The following is a 17,407-nucleotide window of genomic DNA, read 5'->3' on the forward strand; positions in this document are numbered from 1 at the left end:
GTTAACAGATCTGAAGTTGTAATTGAATTAGAGGAGACGAGCGGTGGGAGCGGAGGGAGGAGGGGCATTGCGCGGAGCTGCTGACAGGTAGATGAGCTGTGCGCTGTCCGCGGTGCTGAAACCTCGTCCAGCTGCACCCACACCGGAGATTCCCCCACCTCAGGTTAGACCTGAGCTCCGATCATCTCCGCCGGCTCAAGCTCTCCACAATCCCACCTCAGTTTCTCAAATAATAGAACAATAAAAAAGGAGGAGAAAAAAATCCAAGTTGTGATCTTCGGTGGTGCCTTTTTCTTATCGCGGGCTGGATCTTAAGATGGCACTGCACGGATTAACATTGCGCAAGGCAAAAGCGGACTTATTTGACTGCTGTTTTGTGACTGTGAAAGCAACCCTTTCAGACTGAACGCCTCTCTCGTCTTTCTCCATTTTTTTTTCTGGCGCATCTATTTTATTTTTTAGTTTGTTTCTACTGGACACATGCTTTTCGCTGAAGAGAAATAGGCGCCTTATTTCTGGATTAATATCTTAACAATATGCTTTTTAATGCTGCACTTATATTTGTTATAGTATTGTAGAAATTGTTTTCAGAAGATAATTTGGATATGGAGCCAGGAAAGGAGAAAGCTCTCCCCACCAGTAAAGAGGGGATGAAACAAATGGCAGGAAAGGCCCTCGGGGCTCTGTACAGGTAAGAAATTGTACATCTCTTTTAATCGCAGAATTAGTTTTGGAAGGATCAATTAAAATAGAAAATACGTCCAAATGATTAGATGACACAGACAAAGAAAACGTGCACTGGCTTTGAATGTGCTTATTACTGCATTACAATTATTACAGTTTTTTTTTTTTAAAGAAAAAAGGTAAATCTCATCTTTATGAGGTGAATCACGAACAGGGTGCTGAGAGCAGAGTCGTGTGGCCCGAATATTTAAGGATCAGATATTTCCCTGGAGGACGGTCCCCCTCCACCAGCAGCTGTGGGTGTTTTTTAATAATTAATGAAACAGAACGAGTCGTGACACAAGGTCGGAGGATATCTATTACCTCACGTATTCATCTGTATTACTTCAAGATAGATGAACTTCATATCAACTGACTTCCTATATTCTTTAACGGCCACGAAGAGCTGCATGAAACGTGGCTCGGGTGAAACTGATGGCTGACTACAAAGGAAACAGCACCCGTTTAGATTTGGAGCAGGGAAGCAGGATGTGGTGGAATAGAAGCGAATTATTATTTATTTATTTTTTCTTTTTAATTCTCATTGGGAATTATAAATTATATTATGGCAGCAAAAACAAATCTTCGACAAGTATTCCAAAAGAAATACGAAGGTTTTAATCTGGGTCTGCATATGTTTGGAACTCTTTTGAGCCTTATTCGTTTATTTGCTGAACCAGAAATGATTTTTAGAAGCTGTAGCACAGAAAAAAAAACGTGACTCAAATCTGTTTGATTTAAGCTGTAGCTAGGCCAGTCATTTCACCGGATGAGGCCTTCGCATGTCAGGGTTTTTAAATCCACCTTAAATTTCGGTGAAAATTCCCGAATTGGAGCCAAAGCGAAATCCCTACACCGGATTTATGGCAGCTAATTAAATATTTAATAAAAAACATATATAGGGCGAAATTTAACTGCAAACAGCGCTGATGCAGATGATACTGCAATGCGGTATGAAGGTCATCTTTTTCTCCTCGATTCCATTCATCCTTTCCTTTCAACAAGTCAAGAAAAAATTATAACAGGATATTTCCCCCCTCATGAAGAGTGTGCAGGCGTTTGGAGGCCTGTGTCAGATTAAAGAATAAATTAGAGCCACTGACAGGGCCTGGAGTTGAAATGAAATTCTCATTCATAAACGCGAAGAAGCAGTGTTGGGTATTTCCAGGGGAATTATTTCTGCTGATCTGGCTTAAAAATCCATTAAAAAAAAAAAAATATATATATATATATATATATTTTTTTTTTAAAAATACTGTTTTCTTTCTTTAAACACAGTATCTGGCTGGTACTTTGTTATCATCCCTTCACGCCGGCTTTGAACATATGAATCACCTAAAAAAATGAGTATTATATAATCGAAATGCAGGAGACTCGAAAAGCGGCAGCAAACAGGTGAAGCGATCGAGCTGACGGAGGATGGGAGACCGCGAGCGGACGAGGAGCGGAAGACGCCCCTGTGTGACTGCACGTGCTTCGGGCTGCCGCGCAGATACATCATCGCTATGCTGAGCGGGCTCGGCTTCTGCATCTCCTTCGGTATCCGGTGTAACTTGGGTGTGGCCATCGTCAGCATGGTCAATAACAGCACAATCCACCAAAACGGGAAGATAATCATCAAAGAGGTGCCTGTAAACCCCGCCTCTTCATTCACCATGAACCCCATCCTGCACCCCACCCTACCCCACCCTCTTATGTGTGATAGGTGGTGAGATAGAACTGAGTCTGTTGTCCCTTTCAAGTGCCTTTCATGTGTTAAACAGAGTAATTAGCAAAATGAGTATAGTTTGCGCTTTTTTGTTGTAAATTTATTGGAAATTGTGATTTTTAAAAAAAAATCATTTTAGATAATCACAGAGGTCAATTTCACTGCGAAGCATTACATTTTATATACACCTTTCTGCAAATATTTCTCTCCTGTAACACTTACCACTTAGGGAAAAAAACGAAAAAGTGATCTCACTGCGATACACACTACAGCGAATTAAAAGAGACGTAATTTTGTTTTTATTTTTATGTGCCTGAAAGAAAGCGAAATTCAACTGGGACCCGGAGACTGTGGGGATGATTCACGGTTCCTTCTTCTGGGGCTACATAGTTACTCAGATTCCAGGAGGGTACATCTCCTCCAGGCTGGCTGCAAACAGGTAAAACTATACACATTTTTTGAGTTAGGTCTTTGAGGAGATTATATTTAGGAAATATCGGTTTCCTACTGATTTCCCATTGTATCTACGAACAAAAAATGTATAATTTAGTGTGCAGACTTGTTGGCAAACCAGTAGGTTTGGAGAAACCTGCAGATAAACTGGGGATTTGGCTGATGCCCGCCAGGCGTGCCTCCTCATGTTAATGAGCTCCCACGGGACCACCGTGTCTAATCCTTTATGTTCAGAGGCATGGCAACCACACCGGCCAAAGCCCTGTGTGCGAAGTGCTTCTAAGCAAAGATTGTAGCGTGATTTCAACCACCGCGTCCCACTTCTATACCTTATTATTTCATTAGCAGCTGACTGGAAATATAGATAAATATACAAAACGATCATTCTTTAAAAAAAAAAAACGGTTAAACTATCGATCAATATTAGAGCGCAGTGTAGACAGATACTGCAGAAAGAAGGAGATGCAAGGAAAAATAAAGTGCGCTAAGCTCGCAGCATGGGTCCTTATTACATTAACATTACAGGATTGTTAAAACTGAATCTAAATGAATCTTTGAAGAGCTTCATCATACCAAGTCAGCTGAGCCCTCTGACGCCTTCTGCTGCAAACACCTCCTGTCCTCACTCCCCTGGAAACCGAATAACAGCCTGTTGTGTGCGCGCTTTTGTGTGTGGCACCCAATTAGGACTGGTTTGTCTTGATTATGAGTGTTTATTCTTCCACTATATTATAAAAATTTAAAATATAGGATTCAGTCTACTGTTTACTGATATTTGCAGTTGATCAAAAAGATGCAGACCCCGCTTTTCTTTTCCTTGAGCCACATACAGATTTCATTTTGATACAAATTTGACAAATAATCTTGTAATGCTGTTTATCCAGAGTTTTTGGTGCTGCCATCGTGCTGACATCTACCCTGAACATGTTCATTCCCTCTGCCGCCCGGGTCCACTACGGATGTGTCATCTTTGTGAGGATATTACAAGGGTTGGTGGAGGTACTGATGCACAATTTGGTTTTGACCTTTAAAACACTCAAGGATGATGCCTCATTATCAAACCAGGAGCTGAGTTTGACCCCTTCCTAATGAAATTGTCCTGACATTCTGTTTTCAGCCAGGTTTTACAGCAATCTTCTGTTTCTATTCAAGCCTGCTGCTCTCTATTTGGATTTCTGCTGAAAAAAAAGGAAGCTCTATTCATTATACTGTACACATATTAGTACACAATCGTCAAACAAAGTAAAACCCTGAATAGCAGGGCTTATGTGTACTGGCTTGCCTGGCTTAGAGAGCTCCATGTTCACATAGAAACACAATGAACAAAAGAGATAAAAACCACTTGATGCGGGCGGCTCCCGCAGCTCAAGAAGGGGAATGATTTCAGAGGGAGAGACGCTATTATTAGTTTGAAGGTCATCTTCTTTTGTTGTTTTGTTTAGCTCCAAACTGTAGTTTCAGTTGCTGCTCATGACCATTCAGAGAGGGAGCTGCCTGCGTTCAGCGCCATGGCTTATTACTACAAATTAAACATTAGCATTTCAGGGTGTCTCCCACTGCAAGCCTCAGCAATTTGTGTCTATCAATAGTTGATTGTATGCCACTTAGTGTGTAATGAAGATTTAATGGGAACAATCCAGGGCTTCTTTTTTTTTTTTCATGAAGTGGGCAGTCAGCTTGAATTTGCACTGACTCACACCTAAGCCATTAGTCTCTATTAGAAAGATCAGCTACAATGCATGTCAGTTTATTTGTTATTAACTGCAATTTGACTTGTAAGTCTCTGGCAAAAAAGAAGAGACGGCGTCAATCAAGCAGAATATATTTTCATTAATTGTGAAAACAGCTACAGTTTTGATGAAATTAGCAAATTAAGCATGTTGTGCTTTTACGCTGTCAAAACAAGTATGTTAAAGCTGGTGGGAAACAATCGCTGTCTGATCTTACTGTTGCTGTAATGTTGTGTTTTTCATTCACCATACAGGGAGTGACTTACCCGGCCTGCCACGGGATCTGGAGTAAATGGGCTCCGCCGCTGGAAAGAAGTCGTCTGGCAACCATCTCGTTTTGTGGTACAAAACAGACACACAAAAGCAAGATTGGCTCGTCATTATCATGCATCATCACGTTACTTTATACACTTGAGTGCAGGTTTAGGGTTACATACCACTGTGCCTAAAAGGTGTGCAAACAAGAAGTGAACACCTTTGTAACTAAATACAAACACAGATCGCTTTCTGCTCAGTTATGACAATTTGTCCTCTTCAGGATCATACGCCGGCGCAGTGATCGCCATGCCTCTGGCTGGGATCCTGGTCCAGTATACTGGATGGTCCTCTGTCTTCTATGTGTATGGTAAGTACTGCTTTATCTGACTGACTTCACCTTAAAAGGACACTCTGTTCCATGTAAAGGTAGAAATAATGTAACAGTTGGGTTTTTTCTTAGCCATAAATGCCATACAGTTCAATTCTGTGCATTTTTCTTGTGCTGCTACAGTCTCATGTGGGCTTATTAGATAAAGTTAGCAAAGTCTACAAAGTCAATGTTATATAACTGACACCGGTGAGTCAGTTCACTGCCTCTCCCATGTCTGTCTATGCATGCAACTATCTAACTAATATATACTCTCTAAACTTCTGAAATAAGCCCAAGCATTATTATGACTAACCCATTAAATCAGATAGTATATATGTTTGTTTTCCATTATTTTGTACAGAATTAACCAAACTTCAGACTTTTGTATTCTGATTTTGACAGCAGCTAAATCTCCGCTTGAATTTTACGTTCTGTGGATCTGTATCATCTGAAGTTTTTTTTAATGACTGATGTGTTTGATTTGTTCAGGAACCTTTGGGATATTTTGGTACATGTTCTGGATTTTGGTGTCCTATGAAAGCCCGGCAGAACATCCAACAATCACCGAGGAGGAGCGCCGTTACATCGAGGAGAGCATTGGCGAAAGTGCCCAGCTCATGGGTGCGATGGAGGTGGGTGCTCAGTCTGTATCTTCTGATTTCTGATGCCACACCAAACACTGCTCAGGCTGATTTAGCATTTGTCACGTTGCTTCAACAGAAATTCAAGACTCCCTGGAGGAAATTCTTCTCTTCTATGCCTGTCTATGCAATCATTGTGGCCAACTTCTGCAGAAGCTGGACCTTTTATCTGCTTCTCATCAGTCAGCCTGCATACTTTGAAGAAGTTTTTGGCTTTGAGATCAGCAAGGTGAGTAAATTTATGCTTCATAAAGTCTATTATTAGGCCTAAAATGTCTCATCTGATCTCACCATCAAATTTCCAAAAAAAAAGATGCTATAATTGCTTCTAAAAAAGGCATAACAGGTCCATTTTGTTGTTATGCCAGCCATCTAATGTCATGTATTTATTCTTAAAGACTAAATGTTTTCATTTTCTAGCTGAACAAAGGTATCCCAACTCCGGAAACCAAAAAGAGGGTTCACCATGCAGCCACTGCAGTGACCCTATGCCTCACCAGTGGGGCTCAACCCATGATTTCAGAACCACAGGGATAAACATACCAAACTGGCCATAACTGAAATTTATTCGAGTAACATAACTGGATGAAAATATTAAAACAGTGTGACAATAATAAAGATTTTGTTTATACTTAGAAACCTACAGAGAATTTTTGGCTTCCTTTAGCTTTTCACCCACAAAGCTGTGGGTGAAAAGCTTAAAATTTCACCCACAGCTTTTACTATTTTAGTTCACTCTCATTATAGTTTTCACTCACAGATGGGCAAAGGTGTTTAAAGCAGCCATAAAGTACTTAAAACATATTATACCCTACTTGGCACATCAACCTCTTTGATTAGATTTCAGCCGCTAACGACTCCCTTTGGCAGCTAAGTAAATAATAACTCAGTTTAAAAGAAAGTTTGGGTCTAAATGGTATAAATGTAATTAAAGCCATGCGATTTTATTCATATAGCATCAAATCACAACAAAAGTTGCCTCAAGGTGCAACATTTGTTCCTGGTTTCTTTTAAGTACTATTGCATTTTAGATTGTATTAATAATTGTCACCCCAGGGTTAAATTAGGCTGGAATGGTAGACCCACGTGTATAATTGTACGTTTAGCTGCTAATACAATGCAGCAGGCTAAACGATATCATCTTAAAAAGTAATATATGAAGAAAGTTTGTTTCTGTTGAACCATTATTATATTTGCTCAACCTCAATGGAAATAATTTCCTAATTTTAAATGTATAACCATGGATTTAAAAAAAAAAGAACAATATAAAACAAAAGATATTTTGTTTTATATTTAAAAAAGAACATATATAAAAATTAAACAATAATTCTGAAGTTTAATGGATATTTACATTTGCAATTTTGGGACAACTTGCTTTAGAAAATGCTGTGATTTGTTGTTTTTACCTGTCCTCATGTGTCATATATGTAAAAAGAAAGCAGCCAGTCTCAAATTACCCCAGTCCTCTGAGCTCCAGCGAGAGTGTAAAGCATCACTCAGGCTGCTCTGACAGATGCAATTCAGGCTGAGGATGAGTTTCTGATATTAATGTGGTGAATTATTGCTGACATGTGATAGAGGAGCCAAGAGGTTACAGCAGAGGCTGAGATTTGCTCTGAGACTGAGAGAATCCCCTTCTTGTTGTGACAGCTGCTCTGCTGCTGTTGGAGCTGCTTCAGAAAAGTATTTGATGCTTTCCCAGGTTGGAATCGTGTCAGCTCTCCCTCACTTGGTCATGACCATCATCGTGCCTTTAGGAGGTCAGCTAGCAGACTACCTGCGAACCCACAACATCATGTCCACCACTACGGTCCGCAAAATCATGAACTGTGGAGGTGAGGTCTTAATCGTGAGATTTTTGTCAGTTCTTTGAAGTACTCCTCATCAGTTCATGACTTAACTCTTTTCCTGCTGTTTTCAGGCTTTGGCATGGAGGCTACTCTTTTACTAGTGGTTGGGTATTCCCACAGTAAGGGGGTGGCCATCTCTTTCTTAGTTCTGGCGGTGGGATTTAGCGGTTTTGCAATATCAGGTGAGTCCTAAAACAACGATGTATTGTTCATATTTGATCCCACCTCAATGTGAATCAGCAGCAGACTCAGGAAGTCTCCTTGTTTCGTTTGGTTGCAGGTTTCAACGTGAACCATCTAGACATCGCCCCTCGCTATGCCAGCATCCTCATGGGCATTTCCAATGGCGTGGGAACACTGTCAGGGATGGTCTGCCCTCTTATAGTGGGAGCAATGACAAAAAACAAGGTGAGTCGTAATCAGGCAACAACAAACATATTTTTGTTTGAGTTTTTAAAGCCCACAGCCATCTCCTGATCCTAGTCTACTGTTTAATAGTGTAATCATTTAAACCTGGATCACAGAGCTTTCCTTACTGTAGCAAACCCTCTCATTATGCCCAAAATATGACCAATCCCCTCTGTGCCTGATCCTTACCCTCATATTTTTATTTACTTAAATGCAAACCACTGGTGCAGTTGTGGCGTATTTGTTCTGCCTAATCTGAGCAAGTTAGAAGAGCACATCTGTTCTATGATATAACCTAAAACTTTACAAAGGGACTCAGCCTGGCTCCAACCTTTGTCCATTTCCCAGACTCGTGAAGAGTGGCAGTATGTCTTCCTCATTGCTTCTCTCGTGCATTACGGAGGCGTGATATTTTACGGGCTCTTCGCATCGGGGGAGAAACAGCCATGGGCTGACCCTGAAGAAACCAGCGAAGAGAAGTGCGGTTTTATAGATGAGGACGAGCTGGCAGAGGAGACGGGCGACATCACCCAGGGATACGGTGCGATGGGAGGTCCGGCTAAAAGCTACGGGGCCACGGGGCAGCTGAACGGAGGCTGGGTGCAGGACTGGGATAAAACGGAGGAATACGTACAGGAGCCAGCGGGAAAGATGTACACCCAGCGCGGCTACTCTTAAACCAGACAGTTGTGGTGAGTCTGCCCACGAAAACAGACTCATCATCACCAGTTGCACAAGCATTATATTAGATGTTTAAATCCATTCTGTATGTTAAAGTAAAAGAAGATTCAAAAGCCACTGTAAAGAAGTAGTTGCAATGCAGAACAATCCTCATTAGAGCCTCATGTTTCTCATCACATGTACCTACAGTAGGGCTTCACTATACAGACAGCAGTCGTACTATTTAGGACCCAAAGCTCATCAATCTACTTGAACAAGACAAGCCAGACGAAACTGCAGTCGACCATCATGTAGGGTCTTTCTCTGAAATACTACTCTGATTGCACTGAAACTATGAAAGTATTCTAAAAACAAGATTCTGTTTCTCAAATATGTTTTATGTACTGTATATACCTGCATACTGTTTCTGTGAGACTATTGTGAATTTTGGGTCGTTGATCTGTGTGAACATTAATATAAAAGGCCATATTTTTCATGGACAGTACCTCTTCAGGGAGACGTCTGCTTGCAAAAAAGGTCTTCTTCTTCTCGAGTGAGGCCTGTAACACAATATAAGACAAAAATAGCGTGAGTGAAGTTGAACCGTAGAGTTTTAGTGTGTGTTTGTTGCATGACTTTTGCTCAGATCAATGTTTCAGACGCGGCCGCCTCACAGCCACCAATAGTCCTCATTCAGCCTACTTCTTTGTTCTTAGATTCAAGCGTCTCCCGCCATTATAAATAATAAGAGGAATTTTCGTAATCAGGTTCCGGTCGTGACGTGAGACAAATCAAAAAAGTTGTGAAGGCAACTGCTGCTCAGAAAACATTGACTATTGATGTTTGGTGTGCACTGCAATAAATTCTGTGTACCAGCTGCCACCCATTACATTCTGTTTTGTAACGTGACACTGGCTTGCTGTATCTTAACTGTAATTGTTTTTGGAGTCATGTGATGATCAACATTAAGGTGTGTGTTTTAACAAATTACAATTAGTGTCTGGAGATCCCCAGCTTTAGTGCTCATGACGCAGGAGGAATGCACTGCTGTGTATGAACAACCACGTTTTGTGAGCCCCTGGTGTCCCTTGGTTATTGTCATTGTCACCAAAAAGTACTTTATTGACACATTGATATCGTCGCATATGAGTGGACCACATGGATTAATAGATGGCTCTTCCACCTGACTTTATTTGCTGTTTAAACACTTTGATTCATTTTGCTGTATGAAAAATCTGCAAGGATGTTTAAACTATATGAATATTTAAGAATGTTTATGATGACCAAAAGATGCTATTACGGCTTTGTGCCTAAAGATTATGTAAACAGATAAATGTGATTTTATGGCTTCTAATATTGTGTTTAATGAAGAGGTATGTTGATGTCAAAAGGTGTTATAAAAAAAATACTCATATCATTTTATAAAAAAAAAAAAAAAAGTAATCAAAAAGGTAATTTTTTGTCATTTTTATCTCGTGTGTAAATGGGATGATACATTAGTCCTCATTGACGGGAGACAGACTGCCAAATCGGTTAACCACCAATTCTCCAATCACTGCCAAGCATCTCCTGTTCTCTCCAAGTTTCTCATTAGTAAATCAATGGCACAGGTCTCTGGGGTCTAGGGGAGAGCACTGGACCCTGTAGCCTGGAAATTGGTAAGAGGCAAGAGATACAGCATTACTAAACTGTTTCATCCATGCACACCACCACCATTTAACATCTTTGCAGAGACTTCTGATTTTAATAAGCTGATGTGGAGTCAGGTTGGGTCTGTTTCAGAGGAAAAAAGATCAGGAAAAAACAAAAAAAGGAAAGGAAAGGTGATGACATTTTAATGTTTGTAATGTGCGGTCTCAGACACACCCATTTCCTTCTCTGCACATTTGAGCTCAACACTGTTCTCTGTAGCACATTAAGGTATTGACCCAGCTCCTTCATTATGTCCAATCACAAGACGAATCAATATTGTTTAGCTCTAGAATTCATTAGCATTTTAAGATAAAAAATGCTCCTGTTTAAAAGATTTAAACAGCACTGATGATTCGCCTTAGTAGTTATTAATGCATTTTTGTTAGAATAAAAAAACATATATATACAGAGCAATAGTAGTCGTAGTCACTGTTTGCAGCTTTAAGGTTGAAAAATATTTATATTGTTGTCATAAAATTTACCTGATAAAACTCAATAAAATAAGTAGCTCTGGTAGGGAAAATTAAAGCATAAAAACATAAAGGAATAAAAATGTACAATGACATTAGAACAAGTGACATATTGATATCTATGGAGATAATCTGTGTAGAGTTGCTGAAAAAAATGCAGATTAGAACAATCAACTCGTACTAAGAAAAATGCTCTAAAGATCAACTTTTTAAAAATATAAACACTGACTCATCTTCTCTTTCTCTTAAGATAAACTGAACAGTAACAGATTTTTTTCTTTTAACTGTTTGCTAAGTAAAGCAAGCAATCTTGATAACTGTGGTAAATAATTCATGTACGTCTCCAGCTTATTGGTGTATAAGACTATGAAAAGCACAAAATAAAAGGAATGACTGACTCCATCATCAGAAGTCTGATCAGCTTCTTGAAGAATGGCAGTGTATGAATTTCCATTGTCCTGTTACTGCAGCACAAGGTGAAAATGTCCTGGGAAAACCTCTGTAGCCTCGTGCACGTGAAACCTTTGGAGCGCTCCTCTTACCCGAAGGGAACGTTCGAAAGGCGTGACGTCTGAAGGGTTGTGTCAAGCACTGGTTTCCTGCCCGTGATGGACATTCAGAGTACAGTAGCCTTTCACCGCCTTAATTGATGGTTGGATCACAGGAAGCAGCTTCATGTCTAAATCATCCCAACTGTCAGGAGGGGGAGCAATTACAATAAATCTCAGTTTCTCCCCTGATTATTCACCCAGCCGAGGAGGGAAACCATTAACCCTCACGCCTGCTTGGCGCACGTTAATTTGACAGAAAACACAATTGTGTCACCACTCACGTGGAACATGTTTTCTCATGCCTAACCAGCCGGAGTCGTCATGGCTGTTACACCAGTGACGTGCCCGTTAGGATGCACAGTAATTGGGCAAAAAGCTTCTGTCAGCATTTCTTTCACAGGTGGAAAGTCTGTCAGCCTTCACCTGCCTGCATCACTGACTCTTTATATTTCTGCAGCATCTCCGGCTCGGTCACTGTGATGTTCGTCTGGTTGTGTAATCCGGAGGGTGAGTGGAGGGGGATTGAGTAGTTGTCAGTCTGTGGGGCAGGTGCACTTTGGCTCCTGGGGGACTGTAATGGGATGAGGCCCAGCCACAATGAGTGTTTGATGACGGGGTTGCACGCCTCCTGTGGGACTCTCCCTGCATGCAATTATCCTCCTGCTCCATCCTCCCGTCTAGTCTGCAGCTCAGACAATTTCTTTTTCCACACTGCATTCTCAATATTTTTTTAGTCCTAACGTATAATTCACATTCCTCATACCCCAAAACATCAGGTATTAATTAAGGCCTAAATTTCAAGGCAGGATTGGAGTAATTACTGTTTTACAACACCCCCCGACATGACAATACACATCCCCGGGGCAAGTGGTTTTTCCACACACCTCCTTCCTCTCTCTTGTTAATTGCTTTATTAATGGAGATCTTGCTGGCTCAAATTGGATTTGCACAAAATAACATGTTATATATCACTACTTTGCACCCACTACAAACCATATGTAATTTGAACATACACACACACAAAAAAAAAGACTGGTGTGTTTCCACCATGACTCCTAAACGTTTAGATATTATATTAAAAAAACGATTTTAAATGAAACCCTCTGCAAAACGGCTTTACAACGGTGTGCTATCATCTCTGCTGTACTTTCCAGTTGTATCCATTAGCATTACATTTGATAGCATTTGCTCTAATGAGTCAGAGAAACGGGGATGCAAAGGTGAGAATTTTCCAGGATGAGAGGAGTAGACAGAGACTGCTACATTTAATTTATCTTTTGTTTTTCACCTTCCACGGAAGTGCAGTCACATTTGAAGCAATCCATCACAGGTCCATCCACTTCCCTACCCCCCACCCCTCCATATCGGATTACACTGACAGCTTCATACACGCTGATATAGTATCAGAAGCAGACAAAGGAAGATAAGATCCAATACGATACTTGTCGTGTTTTGACAAAGCACCGTCAGCTCTGGAAGAAATCGTAATAAGAGAGTGGAAGAATTTGCAGGTGATGAGACAAAATATTTTGCAGGGTTTATTTTCACTTTGCTTTTCTGCACACAATTTTTCTTTATTTATATAATCCATCATGCCGCTCAAAGAAATAAATTTGTTGCCACTATCTTTGTTCAACCTTCAGAGATGTTTAGTTTAAGATGTTATGATGATAATCAAACCCATTTAAGCAGCGTGCCTGCTGACGGTGGTCGCTGATCGTCGTCATCCTCTGAGTGGGACACAGGTGTGCGGAGGGGTTTCTCCTGCCTCTGTGATCCATCGCTGAAAACACAAAAGGGGCCAGACTGGAGCGGCTTAGGCACGTGCCGAGGGAGGGCTCTACCCTCCTGCGCCCACCCCCTCAGAGGACTCCCTATTTACACCACCAGATGGTGGCTGGATCTGAGTTTTAATGAATGTTATCCTTCATGACCCTCCAGGAGCTGCAGGACAGCAGTCGCTCTCAGCACGTCTCACTGCAGTTTGTTACCCCCACGCTGCTGGAGAACAAACGTGACGCTGGACGGATGGAATGTAAAATAAGGAAGGATAAGACAATCATCCAACTCTTTGCTTAGAGCATGTTCTTTATAACAGACAGAACTGATACACATGTATGAAATTATAAGTTTTCTCATTTGTCCTTTTGAATTAATAAAGCGCATGACACATTTAAATTAAATAAGCTGGATGTAAGCGGCTGACTTCGACTCTCAGTCTGTTCTAATAAAGGCTTACTAGCTTGCTGCAAACAGCTGGAGGTCAAATATAAAATAAGCAATTCAGAAGATAGATGGATAGGTGGATGTTTAATAGCTAAATAGTGTTACAGACTGCCAAAAGAAGCAGTTTCTTCTTAGTGGTTTCCAGACATGTGGGTATGATTTAGACTGTTATAAATAACGGGTAAAACATGGTTTTATTAAATATTAGATTGGCATAGGCATAGTACTAAAAATGCTGCTTTTCTTGTAGGCTTATTGGAGTCAGATGGTAACACATCTGAATCATCACCATGGCAGCTCTCTCACCCTGCCAGTAACGTGTAAGGCTGTGAATCAGAGTGAGAACCACAAAGTCTACACAAGAAAATAACTGTGGGTGGAAGCACCCGATGGCTACATGCTAAAAGAGTAGAGGTGGATAATTCTCGTTAGTTTGTGGAATGGTGCTCTGAAACTGCATTTTTGTAGATTTTGTAAATTAAACACACTCCCAACAAATTCATAATTATTTTTGCATGCATTTATAACACAAGAGCAGGTTAGATCTCTGCAGTCGTTGCTGGTTGGCATATGTTCTTCACTGGCTGGAAATAAACTGGTTGTGTATGCGCTGCCCTTTACTCAGTGACCCTCGTCCGTCTCTACGAGAATTGCTTTCACGGTGTGTTAAATGAGCCGTGGCTGTGTTGGTGTTTCCCTCCGCACGGTGGCCCGGGCTCTAATTCGCTGACAGGGTTATGTCACACACCAGCCATTGTGCAGAGTTTGATTGAAGACGCCTGATCTGACTAATTGATCCCTCGCTGCACAAGCGCTCAGACACATGGGCAAGGTCTGAGATGTGTAAATTGGCAGTCAGGTCACATGACTGGAATTAAGCCAATCCAAATGTATAGGTTTAGATCAAGCACTGCTGGAGGCTTTTACTGACAGATGGTGTGAAAAAAAGTGAAAATCATTTGAGGTGTGTAGAGTTAGGAAAGGGTACGTGGTTGCACAGCGCTTTTGCTGGCTTTGCTTATTGCTATTTCCTTATAGCCCCGAGCTTATTATCAAACCCATCTCTCTCCACAGATCTGCATAATGTGGAATTAAACTTTAATTTCTTTTTAGGTCCTCATAAATCAGCCGCTGCAGAATAATTTTAAACAACGCAGCTCCTAATGGCTTGGTATTAGGATCAAATTTATGAGGCTGAATGAAACCTTGAGCTTCCAAAGACCCATGGCATCTGTTTACTGTCTCACAAGTACGTTCGGTTTAAGTGAGTCGGATCGTGTGCTGACACGGTTTACAAAGCAGCACAAAAGCTATAATGTGTCCAAACAAGTAAGTTCAACAAACAGCCAACTGGACTGACTATATATATATATATATATATATATATATATATATATATATATATATATATATATATATATATATATATATATATATATACACACTAAAAACAATAAATCCAGAGATAGAGATTAACTCCTGAAGCATCAAGAGCAGGATCTCATTTGCCATTGTTCTTGTATCATATGCCCCACCCTGTTCTTCGTCCTGCCTCTTTTTCCACTTTTCTAGATTAAAATCTCATATAATAAGCAATCTGGCCAATTTCACCAACAGTGAAGTCATCACAAATATTCTAATTATCACAATATATCATTAAAAACATGTTTACATTTCAACAAGAATTACTATATTGCAACAAATTTTCAGTCTGAGAGGAGCCACCACAGTGACCATTTTTATTATATCTTTCTACTGCATCTGTAATTAGCAGTTATGTGTTTGTCTAGATACATGAACTGAGGAAAAGTGCAACATGAGTCAAATATTGTACTGAAACACATTTCTGTAAACAAAGGTGGAAAACATTCAAGAAGAACCTAAAACTTTTTGCTCTGCTAGAACAATTCTTCTCATCACCAGCCGAAATTCTCACATGTTAAATATTTCATAAACCCACAGTCATGCTCACACTTTGGTAAAATTAAACAAAACTGACAGAAATATCATTACAATTGTTAGAACAACGTGACCATTAAGAAAAAAAACTGATGTCAGCTGTTTAATATGCTTTTTCTGATACCGAAAAATATAGACAATATCAAGATATAAACAGGAATTTGGCCACAATTTGATCATCTTTCAAGCTCCAAGACCATCAGTCACATGTTTAAAGCTGACAGCAGGTCTCCCCACACACTCAGCCCTGTGACATCAAAGTCTCCATCAGAAATCTTCAAAGCATTTAGTTCTTTTTCTACATCCCCCCTCAGAGACGGACTGGCATCGAATAAAGCCAGAAAGATCTCAGTAAGTTTCTTGAAGGACACTCCGGGACCCGTGCTGGTTAGAACCCATTCGCTGTCACTTAAGCTGTATTCCATTTCCGAGGCCCACTTTTTCAGTACATTACAAGATGCATCTCTGAGTTTCTGATGTTCTTTTGCCAGGTCTTTCAAAAGTGTAGGAGACAGTAGAGAACACATGTACTGCAGCAGGCTGTGTTTCTTTTGCAACCAGTCTAAGAGAAAATCATGTGCAGCAGTTTGTGCAGTACAGCTTTTGGATGTCAGCAGAGCTGCAGCGATGACTAGACAGAATTGTTGCAATGCCCCTTCGCATCCCTGGAGAACAGAGCCTAAAAATTGCTCTGCCCTGCAGGTTTCACTGCCTTGGTTCAGCAGAGCCTCCAGCCTCTCCATCAGCATCTCCCCCTGCACCTCAGCATCAGCACCAAGGGCTGACATATCAGCTAGGGGGCTCAGGACCTTATAAACTGATTTGCATTGAACTATGTGACTGCAGAGACCTGTGACGTCCTCATAGTCTCCGTGCATCGTCTTGACAGGACGCGTTGTGTCAAAGAGGATCTTCATGAGAGAACTAGGAAGTTCTGGGTTGTTCAACAACCTGACGAGCAACAAGTGCTGGCACCGGGGGAGGTCCGAGAAGGAGACTTCGGTGTATCCGGGGATGGTATCTCGCAGAGTTTGGTTTGTGAGCTGCAGCTGTTTCTCCATGATCCTCCTAATAGCGGCGTTATTATGGAACCTGGAGAAGACGTGCTCGCAGTACCGGGCCCAGTGAAACGCCCTGGACAGAGTTTGTTTATCCCAGTGATTCACCGCATCGCTCTGCGCCGCCACCGCCAGCATCTCCACCGTGCTAGCTAAGTTTTTCAGCACCGCCTCCATGTGGCGCTCTCAGCATTCAGAGTTCAGCCTTCAGTCCGGCTTCGGAAACCCACTGAGGAGAAAGGTTACAGCCTGAACCTGAATCATCTGAATTTCGCTATGCTGCTGAAAAACTGCTATAGCATTTGAGATGTAGCGGTTTAGCTACATGTTAGCTAAGATGTCAACATACTAGCATGGCAAAACAAGACTTCCGGTGCCGCACTTCAATAAATAATTCCTCTTGAGTAACGTGGGTTTCAATAACAGCTGACGTTACAATAAAAAATGAATATGACAGCACGGAGAAAGTTGAAGAAACTCACATATCTGTTGCCGGTTTCTACTGCTTGATTTTCCGGTTGAATATACCGCTCGTTAGTGCGCAAGTGTGCCAATATAATTTCATCCCCTTCAAAATAAAAGCACATCAAGTGATCTTAGCGCCACAAAATGAGTTAATGAGTTCGGTACACACAAACTCGGAATTTTTG

The 17,407-nt window shown here is 40.9% G+C and overlaps 2 protein-coding genes across 2 annotated transcripts; one reads left to right on the forward strand and one right to left on the reverse strand.

Moving 5' to 3' along the window:
- Positions 1 to 120: 120 nt before the first annotated feature.
- Positions 121 to 11,368, forward strand: LOC147324824 (vesicular glutamate transporter 2.1-like). Its single transcript, XM_086298898.1, has 12 exons — positions 121 to 691; positions 2,093 to 2,348; positions 2,752 to 2,870; positions 3,769 to 3,883; positions 4,869 to 4,956; positions 5,153 to 5,239; positions 5,732 to 5,874; positions 5,963 to 6,112; positions 7,586 to 7,718; positions 7,805 to 7,915; positions 8,014 to 8,141; positions 8,490 to 11,368. The coding sequence occupies exons 1-12, from the start codon at positions 606 to 608 to the stop codon at positions 8,817 to 8,819; spliced, it is 1,746 nt and encodes a 581-aa protein (XP_086155024.1). The 5' UTR covers positions 121 to 605; the 3' UTR covers positions 8,820 to 11,368.
- A 4,094-nt stretch (positions 11,369 to 15,462) lies between these two features.
- On the reverse strand, positions 15,463 to 17,317 carry fancf (FA complementation group F). Its single transcript, XM_086298935.1, has 2 exons — positions 17,240 to 17,317; positions 15,463 to 16,986 (listed from the first exon to the last, which is right to left on the reverse strand). The coding sequence occupies exon 2, from the start codon at positions 16,932 to 16,934 to the stop codon at positions 15,903 to 15,905; it is 1,032 nt and encodes a 343-aa protein (XP_086155061.1). The 5' UTR covers positions 16,935 to 16,986; positions 17,240 to 17,317; the 3' UTR covers positions 15,463 to 15,902.
- Between the last annotated feature and the right edge of the window lie 90 nt (positions 17,318 to 17,407).

Source organism: Aulonocara sp. 'chitande type north' Nkhata Bay, linkage group LG7 (genome assembly GCF_057382095.1).
Source record: "Aulonocara sp. 'chitande type north' Nkhata Bay isolate Kocher_YH1m ecotype deep benthic linkage group LG7, A_spYH_male_GT1.1, whole genome shotgun sequence".
In the NCBI taxonomy this organism is placed as follows: domain Eukaryota; kingdom Metazoa; phylum Chordata; class Actinopteri; order Cichliformes; family Cichlidae; genus Aulonocara; species Aulonocara sp. 'chitande type north' Nkhata Bay.

Excerpts from the sequence above, each read along its gene's own strand:
- LOC147324824 (XM_086298898.1), top strand. The coding sequence starts at position 606 with ATGGAGCCAGGAAAGGAGAAAGCTCTCCCCACCAGTAAAGAGGGGATG. Across the intron at positions 2,871-3,768 it reads TCCAGGCTGGCTGCAAACAG|AGTTTTTGGTGCTGCCATCG; the intron begins GTAAAACTATAC and ends CTGTTTATCCAG. Across the intron at positions 7,916-8,013 it reads TAGCGGTTTTGCAATATCAG|GTTTCAACGTGAACCATCTA; the intron begins GTGAGTCCTAAA and ends GTTTGGTTGCAG.
- fancf (XM_086298935.1), bottom strand. The coding sequence starts at position 16,934 with ATGGAGGCGGTGCTGAAAAACTTAGCTAGCACGGTGGAGATGCTGGCG.